This window comes from Hakea prostrata, chromosome 8, assembly GCF_041222555.1.
Source record: "Hakea prostrata isolate BN-2017 chromosome 8, UWA_Hpros_2, whole genome shotgun sequence".
NCBI lineage: Eukaryota > Viridiplantae > Streptophyta > Magnoliopsida > Proteales > Proteaceae > Hakea > Hakea prostrata.
The window spans coordinates 14,932,541-14,949,999 of NC_142607.1; the positions used below are offsets into that span (position 1 = coordinate 14,932,541).

At 38.3% G+C, this 17,459-nt stretch overlaps 3 protein-coding genes across 3 annotated transcripts; 1 reads left to right on the top strand and 2 right to left on the bottom strand.

Annotated features, from left to right (window-relative positions):
* Positions 1-278: 278 nt before the first annotated feature.
* LOC149007199 (cytochrome P450 724B1-like) lies at positions 279-2,689 on the bottom strand. Its single transcript, XM_089164817.1, has 9 exons — positions 2,481-2,689; positions 2,008-2,332; positions 1,770-1,922; positions 1,419-1,658; positions 1,263-1,349; positions 1,067-1,145; positions 841-947; positions 594-712; positions 279-451 (listed from the first exon to the last, which is right to left on the bottom strand). The coding sequence occupies exons 1-9, from the start codon at positions 2,687-2,689 to the stop codon at positions 337-339; spliced, it is 1,434 nt and encodes a 477-aa protein (XP_089020943.1). The 3' UTR covers positions 279-336.
* Positions 2,690-7,784: 5,095 nt separating this feature from the next.
* Positions 7,785-12,163, top strand: LOC149007200 (28 kDa ribonucleoprotein, chloroplastic-like). The gene is made up of 4 exons (XM_089166380.1): positions 7,785-8,391; positions 8,486-8,587; positions 10,827-11,108; positions 11,970-12,163. Exons 1-4 carry the CDS (start codon positions 7,888-7,890, stop codon positions 12,033-12,035), a joined length of 954 nt encoding a protein of 317 aa, XP_089022506.1. The 5' UTR covers positions 7,785-7,887; the 3' UTR covers positions 12,036-12,163.
* A 719-nt stretch (positions 12,164-12,882) lies between these two features.
* LOC149007201 (cytochrome P450 86B1-like) lies at positions 12,883-15,548 on the bottom strand. The gene is made up of 2 exons (XM_089166371.1): positions 14,746-15,548; positions 12,883-14,295 (listed from the first exon to the last, which is right to left on the bottom strand). Exons 1-2 carry the CDS (start codon positions 15,442-15,444, stop codon positions 13,300-13,302), a joined length of 1,695 nt encoding a protein of 564 aa, XP_089022497.1. The 5' UTR covers positions 15,445-15,548; the 3' UTR covers positions 12,883-13,299.
* Between the last annotated feature and the right edge of the window lie 1,911 nt (positions 15,549-17,459).

The following is a 17,459-nucleotide window of genomic DNA, read 5'->3' on the forward strand; positions in this document are numbered from 1 at the left end:
CTGTTGTGTACGTTTGTGAATATAAGGATTATTAATCTTTATTTGAAGTGTTACATGTTGCAAATAGAGAGAGTGAAATGAAGCTTGGGAGAACTAGCATGCTGCAGTGAGAAAGTTGATGTTCAGTACTCACAAATTTGGCTAAGTGGTATATTTTTTCATAAGATTGTCGCCTTCCACCAACAGGTCAGTGGTCTCTTGCATAGCAGACCAGACTAAAGAACAGACTAAGATACTAGCTAGTGACTATTGGATAACTAATTGAACAAAAGTTTTCTCTATTTCCTGTATCGCTCTATATTGGAGATTGAAGTATTGACATTATTCAAGTCATGCTTAACAGAATTCTTGGAGTTTCGTTTCTGTAATTGGTTCTATCTCTAGCGGTAAACCCCTTTTAAATTCCACGTATGGGTAGGCAACAGGATAGTCTTCACCTTTAGTTCTCCATCTGAAATCAAAATCATATAAAATGAAAACCAGGTAGTGTTGGACAATACTTCTCTGCACAAGACTCATTACTCCTAAGACCGTTGAATTAAGTTCTTCACTGAAAGCAAAACCTGAAAAGAAAAAAAGAAAAAAACCTTTACCTGTAATTGAGCACGAGATGATGGAGGAAGAACGCGACTTCTAGTTTACCGAGCTCGGCTCCCGGACAGAGACGCAATCCCCCGCCAAAGGGCAACACATTTTTGGACGTTATTTGATCCTGTCAAGTGCCAAAGCATGAATGAGGGAGGGAGAGAGGTTTTACATGCATGGGTCAATATGTATTTCACTTTAGCAGAACCCAGAAAAATGTTATAGGAAAAGGATGAGAGATGGAAAAGTACATACAGTCCATCTCCAAGGATTGAACTCAAGGGCATTTTCATGAAGGGATGAATTTAGATGAACGGCAGTGAAGATGGGAAGAACCTTCCACCCTGATGGAATGGAATACCCTGCACGCAGCAACAAGCATAGTCCATCATTAATTTTCTCTTTTTTGCTGGCAAAGAAGGTGTTTCAATGTTCAAGGAGAGCAAATAACACTTGTACAAGTCATTTTCATGTTGGAAACCTTTAAAGTAGACATCTTTGAGCGCTTTCCTGTGGACAAACTTGACTATGTTTCCACATCTTAGAGTTTCATTTATGACCTGGAAAAAGGTTTTCATGCACCAAAATTATTCTTAGTTAGCTCCATTATAGAGGTCCTACAAAAGCCATGAAACAAGTGATACTGAAGCATTACTGTTACGGTGTTACTGCTTTACATTTTGTGTGAACTCCATTTTCTTGTAATCTCCCCAGCTCAAATGCTCCCCTTTCTGCTTCCCTTTCCTTATTTCATGGTGTTCCTCCTGAATATATTCTACATTTAGTGTTTATTTTTCACAGAGAGAGAGAGAGAGAGAGAGAGAGATGGGTACCTTTAATTGTTCAAGGGCATTTTGAGTGTGTCCAAGGAAGAATAAGGACATGGCTAGGAGTGTGGAGGTTGTTTCATAGCCAGCAAGCAGAAGGTCCAATACAATATTCACTTTCCCTTTATCTGTTAAGTCTCTACTTGATAAAAGCACATCCAAAAAGTCTCCTTTTGCATGCCCCACATTCCACTTTCTGCGCTCCTCCATAATGGCTCTTACACTAGAAGATATTCTTCCTCTAGCCTGTGCATCCACATACCCATTCGATCAACAGAATAATAGAAGAAGCTTCATTCACTTTTTATCTAATATTGAGTTGAGCAGTAATTAATATATGAAGTCATAGTTAATTACCTTCACAGCTTTGGCAAATGAGGTTCCTGGAATGTGTAATGGTAGAGACACCAACCCCTTCATGAAGGTAAGGAAGTCTTTTAATATCTTAGAGGTCAATGGGTCTTCTGGTTCGAGGCTAAGTATTTGCTTCACCATAAGATTGAAAGTGAACTGCCGTAGACATTAACAGCATAATTAGGGATATGAAAAATCAAAGATGATGTATAGCAAGTGAGAGAAACTAATAAGCTCTTGCCTTGTTGGCTTCTTTACAGAACATGACCTGGTTTCTGTCTTTCCATGACTCCATCATTGAGATGGCTAGCTTATCTATGCCATGGAGGAACTCCACTTTTGATTTACAGACATTGGTAAAGCTAAGTGCAAAGCTCCTGAGCTTCTTATGAACATCACCAACTACAACAAGCAAACACTCCTCACCAAGTATTTTGTGGATGGGCTTCGGGTAGCAGCTCTGGAACAGCTTCTCTTCATTCTGGAGGATGAACGAGTTCAACTCAGGATCACAGGAGACAATGGTTGGAGAACCAAATAGATGGGACTTGAAGACTCTGCCATACCTGGAAAAAATAGTAGGAGATAGCCCATGTCAGTTCATCAAAAAAAGAAAGAAAAGAAAATAGCAAAGATAAGGAATTCACTGTTCAATACAAATCGTTTTAAGCAACATTTGAAGATAACCCATGAAAAACTGATTAATCAAGAGACCTAGAGCAGTGCTCTTGTAAGAAGTTCCCCATAGTGTAGGACTTGTGTGGCTTGAGGAAGGCCAGAGTTTCTCCCAACAAAGGCCATCCCATGCTCCCTTGAGGTAACCTGTTGCCCTTAGAAATACGCTTATGATCTACAAACAAGAAATAGAGGAAGACGAAGCTCAAAGCTAGTCCTAAACAAAGTGAGGAGAGAAGTCCAACCATATTGCTTTTGAGTTACTAGTTAATAGAGGCAGAGGGCCTTGTTTTGCTGTGTTCTTTTTTCTTAAACCATATGTATATATAGGGAAACTTCTCACATAGGGAGCCGCAGGGTTTGCATGCACGACAGGCATATTCTCTCTTCTTTACCATATTTGTCTCCTGCCCTTATTTGCATTTGTCTTTCTAACCTGTGAGTGCTTGTATATGGGACTTGCCGACTTACCTTTATAGATGAAAATATTCTTTCAACGCTGTGATTGGCTTGGTGAATTATGGTAATTGCTGTCTTGTTTCTTACAATTTTTCATTGTATATCTCTAATTGGTGTCTTCTTGATTCTTTGAACGTTGTGATTGGGTTGGTGAATCGTAGTAATTGCTGTTTTGTTTGTTATAATATTTTCGTTCTATATCTCTTATTGGTGTCTTCTTGATTCTTTGAACGTTGTGATTGGGTTGGTGAATCATGGTAATTGCTGTTTTGTTTGTTATAATATTTTCGTTCTATGTATCTTATTGGTGCCTTCTTGATCCTTAAAACCTAAAGTTAATGTAGGGGTTGTATGGTAATGTTTATGTTTAGTTTTTCTGTTTTTAGATAAGAATAATGTTTCACACTATTTTTTTGGTGCTAAAATCATGTATAATTGCAGGGAAAAGAATGTTTCTGTCATGGAAAGAAATTTCGGCGAATTTCGCCAGTTTCGCCCCTTAGCGAAACGAAACCAGGGGGCGAAACGATATTTCGCGATATTTCGGAAAAAATTATTTAAAATTTTTTTTTTGTGTGATTTTTATACTATTTCTTGCACTTTTTAGGCGATTTCTCTCGCGATTTTATCAAAATCTTGCCAATTTTATCACAATGATTCAAGACTCAAAAGTTAATGTGTTAAATGTAATTCGAAAGAAAATCTACATAGAATAACTTATAAATAGAAAATTTTTTTATAGCAAAATCATCAAGATTAATGAGCAATTTTACCAACTATATTCTAGTGATCTAGTCCTCAAAAGTCAACATGCCAAATGTGGTTAGGGAAGAATATATAAATGAAATAATTTATGGAAACAATTTAATTATGAAGATATTTTGTAATAGAATTGTCGGTTAATCTTTCCAACTATGTCCAAATGATTTAGGCCTTAGAAGGTAACACATTAAATGTGGCTAGGCAGGAGATTTAAATGGAAATATTTATTAAGAAATAATTTAAATTATCAAAGTCAACATGCCAAATGTGATTAGGGAAGAGTGTATACATGAAATAATTTATAGAAACAATTTAAATTATTAATGAATCTTATAAAAGAATCTTTAGAGTGATTTGATAATCGTTCCAATTATGTCCTAATGATGTAGGCCTTATAAGGTAACATATTAAATGTGACTAGGTAAGAGAATTTAAATGGAATAATTTTTAGAAAATAATTCAAATTTACCAATATTTGCATCAGATTAGGATAGACATCAAATTTACCAAAATTATTGGGTAAAAATACTCAAAAAAATTAGGGGCGAAATTTCTATAGGGGGAGGAGAAATATCGTCGAAATATCGGCGATATTTCGCCAGTTCGCCCGGTTCGCTACCCAGCGAACGGGCGAAATTATCGAAATTTCTTTCCCTTGGTTCCTGTAACAAAAAACCAGGAAAGAAAATTTTGAGTTTTTAGGATTTTTACAGGGATGTTTTGATATAAAAAAAAACAAGAATGCCCCTGTTGGAAGTGCTTATTTCTTTTATTTTTACCATACAACTCTATAATGGATTGGAGAATTTAATACAACTTTTGGTTTCACACGAAAAAACTGCTTTTGGTCTTATTTATTAAGAAAATGATTGACGAGTCCACTTGTTAATGCCTTAGGTTTTGGCAATCTGACTTGGGTTTTCTTTTCTTTTCTTTTTAAATAAAAGCGTGCTGTTATTTTCTCTTTTGGCTCCAGAGCCCCTAGATTTTCCCTTGTGTTTTTTATTTTCGAAATGGGAAATGATATTTTGAAAAGGCAAATCTGATTGGTGATGTGTTAATCCATCTAATTAAGGGTCTTTGATTTTCTTAATTATACTTTTATTGGTCGGTGGGTGTGGGAGTTGCCCAACTAGTAGCTGAAGAGTGGAACCTTTTTCCTTTGACATCTAAATTATTAGATTAAAATAATGTTTATTCTCTAGGTTAATTGCTGAAATGGCTCTAAGGCCAGATTAGTTGAGCATGGAATTCATTAATTATGTTCATTAGTTGGGGGAAGGCCTCTCTCAAATAAATTGTTAAATGGAATCATCATACAGACAAAGAGAAAGACATCTCTGTCAATGGGTGCCGAGATATGTATATATGATGGAAGGGATAACTACTATGATAAAAGAAAAAAAGAACATCAGACATAGGATACATGTAATAACATTCTTTGAGAATGGTTCTGGTGTTCTTTTGATTTTAGAGTAAAAAAACAGATGGATGTCTTTTTCTTTTTTGGTACATAAATAGGAGACTATATTAGAAGCCCCAAAAGACCCCACGTCTTGTAAAAGATTTGTCTGGAGGATACCCTCAACGTCAAGAGAAAGGACATGAAAGAGTGTCAAAGTGTCTTTATTTCTGAAAGATACTTTAGCCATCAATCAGAAGCAAAGTTGGCTTCTCTATAGATTAGTTCCACCACTACTCCATCCATTTATGGGTGTCGGTATTTGTTAAAATGGCTCGTTCTTTTCTCCTTTAAGAATGAATCAATAGGAAAAACTTGATAAAATGATCTTGACAATGAAAGTCTCTCAAGCCCACTCCACCTCCTCCCCTATTCGTAAACCTCTTTATCTTGCTCTCTTGTCCTGCGCCCTTCTCAAAAACTAGAATTTTCATATTACAAGTGAAGTTGAAAGTATCTTTAGAATGGGTTTATCAAAAACTCATTTTCAAACAAAAAAAAATCTCTAAACATACAAACATATAAAAACGATTTTATGTAAGAATTGCTCTCCAAACAAAAACATTACAGATCTCATACAATAAACGTAAGGAGTATATAAGGTGAAGGAAATAGATTTTTGCCTATTTAATTCTCCTTGACTTCACTACTCTCTAATGTTTAAAGCATACTCAAATTTAGATTAATAAAAGTCTTAAAGGGAAAGCATGCATGAGAAACACACCATGCTCCAAGTTCCAACAGGAGGCAATGAATGGATCATGTTATATATATATAAACAAATCTTTACAAAGAAAAAGAGTAGATAAATAAATTAATCAGATAAGTTGGTGAAGGTTGATCATAGAGTCCACCAAACACCAATAAGCCGAAATTGCTTGAGTCACTCATTGGCCAAGAAGGAAAGCCTCACCCATAAGATAATAAGTCAAAAAGACCTAAAATGCTCTCTGTATCGCTAAACCTTTTTGACCAGGCATGGTTCCAATTAGTGTTTTCCCTTCTTACGTGCACAACTCTTACATGGTAGTAGTGAAAAGCTTGAAAACCTTCCTAAAACCTTGCTTGCTTGCTCCCAAAAGGGACGGTATGAGGCGACATATGCCTATCAAGATCTCTAGGCTTTTCTACTGTGAGCAACAAAAGGAAAAGAGGAATCATCATTTTGAATTCTCTTTACGTGGGTTTGGTTGAGACTTGAGATGGGTTTTTAATGGTAAACCAAAAACAATGTTTCTTTGCTTGTTTCAGATCATCATAAGCTTTGATCATTGCCCTTTGTCTTATTGCTTTTCTTGTTATCTTTTAGATCCTTTTGTGAATCTAGAGAACCAGTGGGTTCTAACCATGGTTGCACGAGTGGCTGTGGTGGAACCTAGACCCTTCTGTGCGAAAAAGCAGATAAAGATTAATGGTACAGATGACAAGTAAGTAGATATGATTCCTATAAATTATGACTTGGTTGGGTTCACATCTCAGTAGCTGGAAGGATTTGTAACAAGGACCCCCCAACATATAGCTGGGAATGAAGAAACTTTCATTTGCTGATATATGCTCTGCAACAGCTATTCAGCTGAAGCTAGTCAAATATCATGGCTGTCATGTAGGCCAAGATCATAAATTGTGTTTTCCTATTAACATAACCCTGCATGTATTAGAATGGGTTCTGTAGGAGAGAAATAGTAACCTTGTTGATGCTTGTGCTTTCTAAATGTTTCTCCACTCATGCTGCATTGAATTATTTCATGGCTTGTATGGTAACCTGCAACAAGCTTTCATCTTTGACCTGTCTCCTCCCAAATAGACAAATGGACCCTGATGTTTCAATCCAAGTTTGGTGCATGCAATAAAGTCCATCATATATACAAAAAATTAGGTTAAAATATTGGCAAAGGCTAGTTTCATGATTCTTCTGCAAGTATCCTGTGCATTAATGAAGATCCCAAGTTTTTCAGTAATCATTTACACTTGATACCCCAGAACAAGAAAATGGTAATCCATGACCAATCAAATTACACTCTTTCAGTATAAATTAACTTATCAATGAAGAGAATGCCCCATGGTTTGTTATTCGATGGAACGCTAGAATAAAAGGTCAAGCATCCGTTAGTTAAACAGGATCCAACGATAACGTTGATTTCCCTTCATCACCGACTGATCTAACGGTCCTCAGGCCGTCGTAAGTCACAACTAATGATAAGACGCCACGTTTGTGAGGTGCTGAAGCCAATCCAAATATACGGAGCTTCTTGTTGGTGTGAGACCAACGATGCTCTTTCTATAATCTGAAGAGTTCTGATCTTTCGGAATTTGAATGAACGATCCAGATTTATTCTGGATGAAAGAAGTCATGGTTCCTGTTCATCACATGGACAAACCCTGAGCCACTGGAGCGGGAAAGAAAGAAACATTTCCAATTTTAGGCTCAAATAAAATCACTTTTAAAAGCCCACGGTGGTGGAAAGCATGTAATTTGAAAACCCATCAACCAGGCCCATATATAAATGGGCTCACTGTGGTGGAAAAGCATGTAATTTGAGAACCCATCAATTAGGCCCAAATCCAATAAGGCCCAATGACTAGGATTTCGTGGATTTTCACCTGCGAATTAGAATATCATATCTCGAGCTTTTCGACTCTACATTTCTGATTTTCTGGGTTTCATCTTTCCCACCCTTTTCTGCCCCTTATCTCCTCCCAGGTTTTCTCTCTTCTCCCTCCACCCCCACCCTCTCTCACTCTCTGTCTCTCTCTCTCTCCGCCATGTCTTCTGCTTGTACACACCTATTCAAGCCGCTGTCAATGGCAGATGGCTACCTTCCTTCTTCGACACTCTTCGCCACCAAGGCTGCTTATCCATTTGTTGCTCTCTCCACAAAACCCATAAAACTCTTTCAACTAAGCTGCTTATCTGCCTCTTCGCTTCCGTCATTCTTATCTCTCAAGAAGAAGAAGATATCTCCATCAAATGTGATTGCTTTTGTGTCGCAGACCTCAGACTGGGCTCAACAAGAGGAAGAAAAGGAAGTTATAGAAGGGGAGCTCGATTTGGAGAATAAGCAGAGCGAAGAGACAGAAGTGAGCGAGGGCGAGGTCGAAGATAATGAAGTAAGTGCTGAAGATGGATTTGTTGAAGAGGAAGGAGAAGAAGATTATCCAGAGCCACCTGAGGATGCCAAACTGTTTGTTGGCAATTTGCCGTTTGATATGGACAGCGAAAAGTTGGCTCAGCTCTTTGACCAGGCTGGAATTGTCGAGATTGCAGAGGTAATTGTTTGTGCTACTGATGTGCTTTGTGGTTTCTATTTCTCTATGCTTTTCAATTTCTCTAGATGTAGGTGTTTTTAATTTTGTTTTGTAGGTAATTTACAACCGGGAAACAGATCGAAGTCGTGGATTTGGTTTTGTGACGATGAGTACCGTGGAAGAAGCAGAGAAAGCCGTGGAAATGTTCCACCGTTACGTAAGTATTTCCAACCCCCACTAAAAGAATCTGCCGAGATGATTGTTGGTCATGACTGAAAGATGCTTTATTTCTCATTTTCTGACTCTTGACTGTGAACTTGTTTAGCTCCTGGTAGCAACACTTCGTTAACATTGTTCAGTTTTCAAATAAATATATTTGAATGATTATGTTTCTTGTTTGGTTACAGATTAAATGGAATTTATTTCTCCGTTCATATCTGTGAATACTTTCCTAAACTTGCATTTATGAATCTTGGGTTATCTGGTATATTTGCTCTGTTTATTGTTAAACCCATACACGGTGTGTCCAAATTTTGTATATGTTTGCTCCTCTAGTTTCCAAAACATGGATATACTTCATTTTCAAGGCAGCACTTTACAAGACTCATATCTGTTCATTTGGAGATACAAAACTGTGTAGATTTGTATAGATTAGTGTTTTACTTCTCATAAACTACTGAAGATTGATATGTCACAGTTTATAAATTCAATACAGGCTATGAAATTGTCAAACATTTTTATGCTAATGTTCTCTATGCAACAAGCCTTAAAATGTCAGTAACCTCATAAAGTTTTCTTGTTTAGACTGTGCCACCACTTTATATTTTTTTATTATTGAGGCTTGATCTGAGGGTATTCTGGAAGGCACATTGTGTGTTTCTTGGATTAGGAATCAACTGAAGGATATAGGAAGACAAGTTTATAGGACTGATCAGCAAAGATGTGATTTTGTGAGTGGCCATTCTTTGTAAAATGCAGTTTCTGTTATGCTTATAGCCTCTATACCAATTCTGGATCTAGTTTGTTTCTGGTACCAGGTTTGGGGGGTCCCATTTCTGTGTTCATGTCAAAGACACTGAATTTAAAGGGCAATGGTTGACTACGGATGAAGTGTTTTTGGAAACCCTGGGTACACTTGTTGCCAGTTGCTGACTTCAACAATGACACTTTTTCATTCCATTTCCATTGTTAATTCTGTATGATGAACTGAAAATGTAGTCTCATTATTATATGATCTTTCATATAACCAAATTAGGGTTTTATTCAGTCAAATTCATCACAACTTTGATTTGAAAAGACTTGTTTGTACTCTTTGATTTTGATTCCTTCCATCTTCCTCTCAGCACTTTAGAGTTAAACTTATCTTAGACGTAGAAAGCCATAAAAATGATAAAACTATTTCAAATTGGAAAGCCTGATTGGATTTAAGTGGTCATCAAAGCATGGAGGAACCGAATTTCTTTGCAAGCAATCGGTTCCAGTTCATTCTTAATATGAGATGTAGTTTGTCTGGGTCAACTTCCACCCATGATTTTCTCCCCCCTTTGTGATCCCTTGTGTGATGAGGATAAGGAAAATGGATATAGTGGGCCTGTCACAGATCAGACCTATTTATGGTTGAAAAAAAAGAAGATTCAGTGGTAAAACTTCACTCAATCTCTTTGAATTTACAATTCTGTTATATATTTCCCCCAAAGCCGGTTGGTGTATTCCTGGTAACTCTTTTACCCTATCATGTTTCTCAACTCTTCATATCTGTGTACATATAGGAATTAACAAGGTCTGTTACACATTTATCTCCCCCTGTCACAGCTGAAAGGAGCTTCTGATGTTGGCTATTGGAAGTTGAACCCCCAAAAGTCGATACTTCCATTATGTGACATGCGATCCACTTGGCTGGGGAAAATCTTTATGGTTAAATGAGATAATAAGCAGACTGTAACCTTATAAGATGTATAATACTTGGTAATTTAATAAGATGTACGGTCTCCAATGCTAATATTTTCTTGGAAATTTGTATCTGGGGGTTCGATCCCCTTCAGTACCCATATGGGGGACCATTGCAAATATGTCACCAGTACTGAACCTACAATGCTTACAAATCAATCTTCTTGATTTACCTTATTAGTGAGGGCCATGGTAATTATTGAAAGGCCAGTTGATAATACACTGCAAAGCTTGCGCGTTGTTGCTGGGTCTCTTATTAAATGCATGATTATCTCATTATACTGACTTGTATTCTACATTTTGTTGGATAAGATGCATTGACGGTCCTACCTGTCTCCATTTTGTCTTTTATGCATGAAATTGGTTTATTTTCCTACTTGTCCTCCATACATTGTAAAAAAGTATGTTGACTTTGTTATTGTGGATACTTATGTGTTTCCTTGCCATTTTGTGGAGCCTTTTTTAATTTAGTTCATCAGAGTGTTTGACACTTACATTCTTTTAAGCAGGATGTAAATGGCAGGCTTTTGACTGTGAACAAGGCTGCACCAAAAGGGTCCCAGCCAGAACGACCCCCTCGAGTGTTTGAACCTTCATTCAGGATCTATGTTGGAAACCTGCCATGGCAAGTGGATAATGCTCGTCTGGAGCAGGTTTTCAGTGAACATGGCAAGGTTGTGGATGCCAAGGTTGTATATGACCGGGAAACTGGACGCTCACGTGGGTTTGGCTTCGTAACAATGGCCTCACAGTCTGAGTTGGATGACGCAATTGCTGCTCTTGATGGACAGGTAAGATACATGCCCTATTTTCCAGCTATAAAATGTCTTAGTTACTCTTTAGAGGTTATGTTACGATGATACTTCATTGATGGTTGATGGTGGCTATTTATGCAGAAAAAAGAAACTAAGTTTAAGACCAAATCCATTCTCACCCCTTAGGACCTGCATGGGCAGGATCAGACTCGTAAACACCCTTTTTGTTGTAGAACATGATCTGCTTATCTTGTCTGGTTAATATGGATTAGAGGTGTTAATCGTGACTTCAGCTAGTTTGACCAATTATGAATTGGACCTCGAATACGGATTTTGCCTACAGGATTGCTCTGATGGGAAACTTGTTTATTGGGTTTTGTGTGAGCTCATACTAGTGATCGGAACTCAATGTGATAATTTACCTCAGTCCAGGGGAATGAGTCCAATCCTAAGTTGTGGAATTGGGCTTGTATTTTCAAGTGGAGGTTAGAGAAAATCGAACACATATAATGGATCCAGGTTCTATAACCAAAAAGCCATTACTTAGGAATCTTTATTAGTTGGGACATACAGAATAGGCGATACTGCACATCTGATTACACGTCTTGCAAAGATCAGCTCATTGGTATTGTCTTGTTAACAAGGCCCTCAAAAATGAAAATGTTTTGGGACCATGTCGCAGTTAGATATGAACTCTGGGTGTATTCTTTCATTGTCTGTTAGCTAATTTTCTGAATTTTTATTTTAGATATAGATTAAGAAACTATAGCAGGACACATTTAACTCCATGATTCTGGATTCCACTCGTGATCATGTGAGGTTGAAACCGTACTGCAGAGCCGGAAATTTGAATTCTTACTGAACAACTGTCTTGATTGTCTGATGGTGTTGGTGCAGAGTTTGGATGGGAGGGCCATCAGGGTGAATGTTGCAGAAGACAGACCAAGGCGTGGCTCCTTCTGATTTAAAGAGATGAATCTCCAAGGGCCTTTTTTGAGTCTCTTGTAAATTGTTGTGTTCCTGAAAGGACAAAGGAGAGAAGAGAAACCCGGTTTTTTTTTTCTTTTTCTTTTTTGGGTTGGGGGGGGGGGGGGGGGGGGCACTTGTTTTCTGTTATTTTTATAGATTTGCAAGGGAAGTTCTTTTTGGCATTTTGAAGTCATTAACAAGTTTCTTCACTTCCTTTTCCTGAAGTAATTTTCCTTTTTGTTTCTCCAATCTATTGAGTTGACAGTAACTCATTCAGAGCGTTTACAGCTGATCTTGTTTGATCTATGCAAGGAGATGCTTCTTCAAATTTTAGTGCTCTTGTGTTGTTTTGTTTCTGTAAGCCTATTCCTTTGTCTGCTCTCTAGTATTGCAACAATAAGGAGGCTTCTATCTCATCAGAATATAGGATATCTCAAGCCTGGATATTTGAGATTTTGAGTTGTGAATTGTACTAATCGGTGCTTATTAATTTTGTACCAATAAAATGCAGCCGAGCAAACACAACTAAAGGTAAGTTAGGTAACTACAAAAGGATGACTAAATCAGTGGTTCTTGGGAAGAACTGAAAGTTTTTTTTTTCTTGGTTGAAAAGAACTAAAACTAATTTGATTCCATTTAGTTAGTCACTATTTTGGGTTTCTCATACAATCGAAAAAACTTGGCTGAGAAATCCATTTATGTCTAGGAGGCAAATGTTTTTGTTTGCTTGGAATGGAAATCGTGAAAATCGAAGCGAAGGCTAGTAAAAAATTCAAATCTAGAAGAACAAACTTCCATGATCATCACCTCACAGTGTCAAAATATTCGGTTCTCTCTTAAATTTCCCTTACAGAGCCAAACAGTGCCGGAAAGCTTCAGATACACGCACAATATCCTCTGATATATGGAAGAATACAATAATTCCTTATTTGTACAAACACGGTCTACCTTGTAGGTCTGGATCCTCTACTTGCTTCCTTCACATTTCTCTACCACATCTACCACATCTTGAGTTGGGTCCATCTTTTAAGTATTTATGGTTCAACCACATCTAGTGACGTAGAGTCTACCTTTAAGCATTTATGGTTTACTTTTCTGGTAAAAAGATGAAAGATATAATAAAAATGGTGAGAACACCTGAGAAAGTTACATCAAATGTGCAAGCCATGGAGCAGAAATGGCCAAACCATCATAATAGATAGGACTGCTAGAAAGCTATAGGCATTTTCCTTCTATAATGAGCTGGGCTCTTGTTGATTTAGGATCTGGGCTTGAAATTAACCCACAAACCATTTCTCATGTAGAGCGTGGTAGTCATCTTTGGAGCCACTGTTTGGCCCTGAACCACCTCAACTGAGTACCTCAGCAACACAGAAGCTGCCACCATCTTCATCTGCATGTAAGCAAACTTCTTCCCTATGCACAACCTAGGTCCAGCATTGAACACTGGGTACTTGAACTGGTTCTCTATCACCAATTCACCATTTTCATTGATCCACCTCTCTGGCCTGAATTCTCTGCAATCCTTACCCCATATGCTCTCCATGCGAGCCATGGAGAAGATACTGTACAGAACCCTCGCTCCCTTCCTCACAAATGTTCCATCTGGGAAGATATCATCTTCTCTAACCTCCTTGAAATCCATCGGAACAGCTGGGTACAACCTTAGTGACTCTGTAAGTGCTGCTTGCAGGTATATCATCTTCTTCAATTCCTCCCTCGTAAACACCACTTCTCCTCCAAAAACAGAGCGTGATTCTACAATGCCATTGATCTCGTCAAGAATGCGATTTTCTACATGTGGGTGATTATAGATAAGCCAGAAGAACCAGGCTAATGCTACCGAGCTTGTGTCTCGTCCAGCTAGGATGAAGCTTATGCAGAAATCTTCAAGAAACTCGTCTGAGAATTTCGCTGTTTTGCCATTTTCATCTCTGTTTTCGACCTTCATCAGCCTTGACAGAAGGTCAGACCCATCTTTGGTTCGACATTCGATTCTCCTATCTGCCACCGTCTTTGCGGCGAATTCACGGACATTCCGAACCGCCTTTTCGAGCAGTCTTTCTCGTCCAATTCTGAAAAACCTTGCGGTCTTCCACACAAATGGTGGCACCGTGAACCTCCACAGTGTGAGCTCTGTTGCCTGCTCAAACGCTACAGCGAAGGGGATATGAGGAAGGTGGACGGCCAAGCAACCTGGGTCGACACCAAATGCGACCGTACAGATGTTATCGAATGTGAACCGGAGAAGGACCTGATTAAACAAATACAAAGAAATCAGAAATCAAAACATGAACCAGAAGCAAATTACAACAATTCTCACATTGATAGTTGTGTGTTCTTTGGCTTAGGCATGGGATCACTACCGGCTTCTGTGGATTATACTAGGCCTCCGATGGGATTATGCTGATAGGGCCATGTTTGCATGGGTAGTTTACTGGGTTAATATTTGCATAAGTCAAACTCGAAGTTTCGAATATTGCCTAGTAGGGGGCGCAAGGGCGCCACTACAAATTCCAAATCTCATAATGATTGGAAAATGAGTCGATCCATCAGGTCAGGTCAGGTCATACCATCTACCTACCTCGCCGTGCTCTCACCGTAAACTGAATCAGTGATGGGCTCTGGGCTTGGGCCAAGCCCATTGCTTCCAAAATAGATCTCCATAAATATATTGGTAATTCGGATCACAACATAACAAGACCTCTTGAAGATCGACAGCTTTCCCTGATTCCAAGAGTTGTTCTATCAGCTTAAGCAGCTTCTGATGCACCAAATTCTGAGACGTTTGTAGAGAGTACTCAACGAACCGTGAGGAGTGCATCTCTGAGGTTGCAGCTCGTCTCTGCTCCTTCCACTGATCATCATCTGCATTGAAAATGCCATCACCTAGTAGATCATAGAACCTTTCCCTGTAATACTGACCTTTGGGGAAGTTGATGAACCGAGTCTTGAGCATGTATTCGACGTTGATCGGATCAACCGTGACAATTCCATGAGCTCCACCCATCCACATTCCTCTGTAATGGAAGGTGCCTCCAGATTTTGTCAAACACTCTGTTGCCCAATCATAGAGGTGATGAAGGTGGAAGAACAGAGTAGGAACAATCCCCATTACAGGCCATAGCATGGGACCCTTGTTGGTGAGTTTCTGAACCAGAACACTGAGTATGAAGAGACTCAACAGAGCCAGAGCTAAGTCGGAGAATCTCAAATGAGATATCAACACCTTCGGCAGGGAGAGGGAAAGATTTTCATTCATTGCCATTACCTGTCTGCAGCAATGCTGAAACTGTACTGGGTTCATGTAGGCTTGGTTGTTTAGATATATATATATATAGAAATCGTTAAGGCACGAAGCGTTGGAGTGAAGATTCCTAGAGACGATATATAGTTGTTGCATTGATTATAGGGGAATTAATTGCTTCCTCTTGACTTTCTTTGGAGAAATGCAAAGTAACACTGCAACAAATGGCACATGTTGATGGGTTTCCGCCATTAATGCATCACCCACCATCTTCAAAACGTGTACCGTAGAGTTCATATGATATCTCACCATCTCTACCAGTAGTGGAAGCTGTGAATTGGGTTGTACATGATAGAGTTAAGGTTTATGTATAAAATTGTTTAAAGCATTACATTTTGAGTATCTAGTTTAGAATAGCTGAAAGTTGTTTTAGTTAATATATGTAGATAACAATTTGACCTCGCTAATTCTTTAATGGCATTAATAGCTATTCATTATTCCTACGAAGATGCCATTTTGAGGGAAAATTTGAAGAAGAATACAAAGAGAAAAGATCATCTGGGGTGAGAAAAGTGACTACTGCTGGCAAGGAATTGGTCCCAGGTTCATAAAGAAGAGTTGGAAGATTCAACTACCAGAGCACTAAACTCTAATGGGCACTACTCATCTGAGAAAAAAGTGAGCTGGGGAGGTTAGTTTCAAGTATTATCAGAAACACACTATGAGCAGAACTGTGATAATTTCTAAGGCTTACATGCATTTTGGTTGATTCTAGTCAATTAGTTTTGATCTGATTAGTTTGAATCAGTCTTGAACTGAACTGAAATCGGCCAGAGTACCTATTCTGACTTGAATTTCGATCTTTTAAACTGTTATTTAGCCATGTATACCACACACAAGTTAAAACATGGCTAATAGGTGTTTGATGAAATGCTTACCTGACGATAATATTAATAAAGAAATCGAAAATTTTGTTCCAGAGTGAGTTTTAGACCAAATGAGATGAATAAAAAATGGGGGAGATCCATTCAAACTATGCAGGACCCAGCATTTGAGTGAGCTACCTAAAATTCGGCTAATGGGAAAATGGTCTGAAATGTCAATGAAGCCATGAAAAGAATTACGTATAGATTTAGGGTTTGTTGTCAATTCATAGACAATTTTTTCATGGGGTTTGGTTTCTCTTTTTCCATTTATTTTGTATTAGAGGTGAATAATTTAATGATGCTAGGCCCGGCTTTAATTGGAATAACAAGAAAACGGTACGTTCAGTGTGTGGTGATTGCAAGAAGAAAGAGAAATTCTCTGGCAATGTAAAGAATATGAACCTGCAACTAGACTCACCATTGGCAGTGCCTCTTCTTCTATAAATGTGAAAGTATACATCATCAGACCATTAAAAGTTTAACTGGTGAAGTGGGTCAATCGGATATTTAAGAATAGAAAAGTTACAAAAATAATTGGTTCTGACAGTGATTCATCCAGCCCCTTTGATTAATTAGGTTAGATTTATTGGGGATTATTGTGAACGGACTTATTTGATCTGATGTATTGCCATTGGATCCGAATATGAATGGATCAATTGAATGAGACTCATCACTTTTGTTGAGTATGGTTCATGTATCACATTGTGTTGCCGACGGACACGGGGTCCCGCTTTGGCGGGGTGTGGAGTAGCACCCGAGAGTCAGTAGAGGATCCATACCTCTTTGGGCCTCTGTAGCCACATTGAGGTGAACTAGGGTAAAATGCGTGAAGCAATTTACAGTGTCATCTTAAAATGGAGGCCTTAAAACATTGACACCTTACTTTATGTTTGAAAAACACAGACACCCCATGAATTATATATGAGAATATCCCATTCAAGTCTAGATCTTCCACTCATCTGAATAAGATCAGTGTTTTCCTCACACTTTCACGAATTAAGAAGGGAGCAGACCTCTAAGTTCTAACCCAGTGAATCAGAAGTGAAACCTTAATGGACTCCGTGACTTCCCTCCTAATATGTGATAAAAAAGTACATAGAGAGCACAAACCTTTACCTTAACGGATAGAAGATCTAGACTCATCAAATTCTTACTTCAATGGTTGACATCTAAACTGAATAGTAGAACCTGAATCGATTTTCGGCTGAGATACTATTGACCAGTAGTTAAATCCAATTCTAGGGT

Bases quoted from the DNA above. Each gene is read 5' to 3' on its own strand.
- LOC149007200 (XM_089166380.1), top strand. From the start codon at position 7,888: ATGTCTTCTGCTTGTACACACCTATTCAAGCCGCTGTCAATGGCAGAT. The intron at 8,392-8,485 runs GTAATTGTTTGT...TTTGTTTTGTAG, and splicing joins GAATTGTCGAGATTGCAGAG to GTAATTTACAACCGGGAAAC. The intron at 11,109-11,969 runs GTAAGATACATG...GTGTTGGTGCAG, and splicing joins TTGCTGCTCTTGATGGACAG to AGTTTGGATGGGAGGGCCAT.
- LOC149007201 (XM_089166371.1), bottom strand. From the start codon at position 15,444: ATGCAACAACTATATATCGTCTCTAGGAATCTTCACTCCAACGCTTCG. The intron at 14,296-14,745 runs GTCTTGTTATGT...TTGTTTAATCAG, and splicing joins AAGCTGTCGATCTTCAAGAG to GTCCTTCTCCGGTTCACATT.
- LOC149007199 (XM_089164817.1), bottom strand. From the start codon at position 2,689: ATGGTTGGACTTCTCTCCTCACTTTGTTTAGGACTAGCTTTGAGCTTC. The intron at 1,350-1,418 runs GTACCCATCTCT...GAATATATTCAG, and splicing joins ATGCCCTTGAACAATTAAAG to GAGGAACACCATGAAATAAG. The intron at 1,146-1,262 runs GTAAAGCAGTAA...ACCTTTTTCCAG, and splicing joins AAATGGAGTTCACACAAAAT to GTCATAAATGAAACTCTAAG.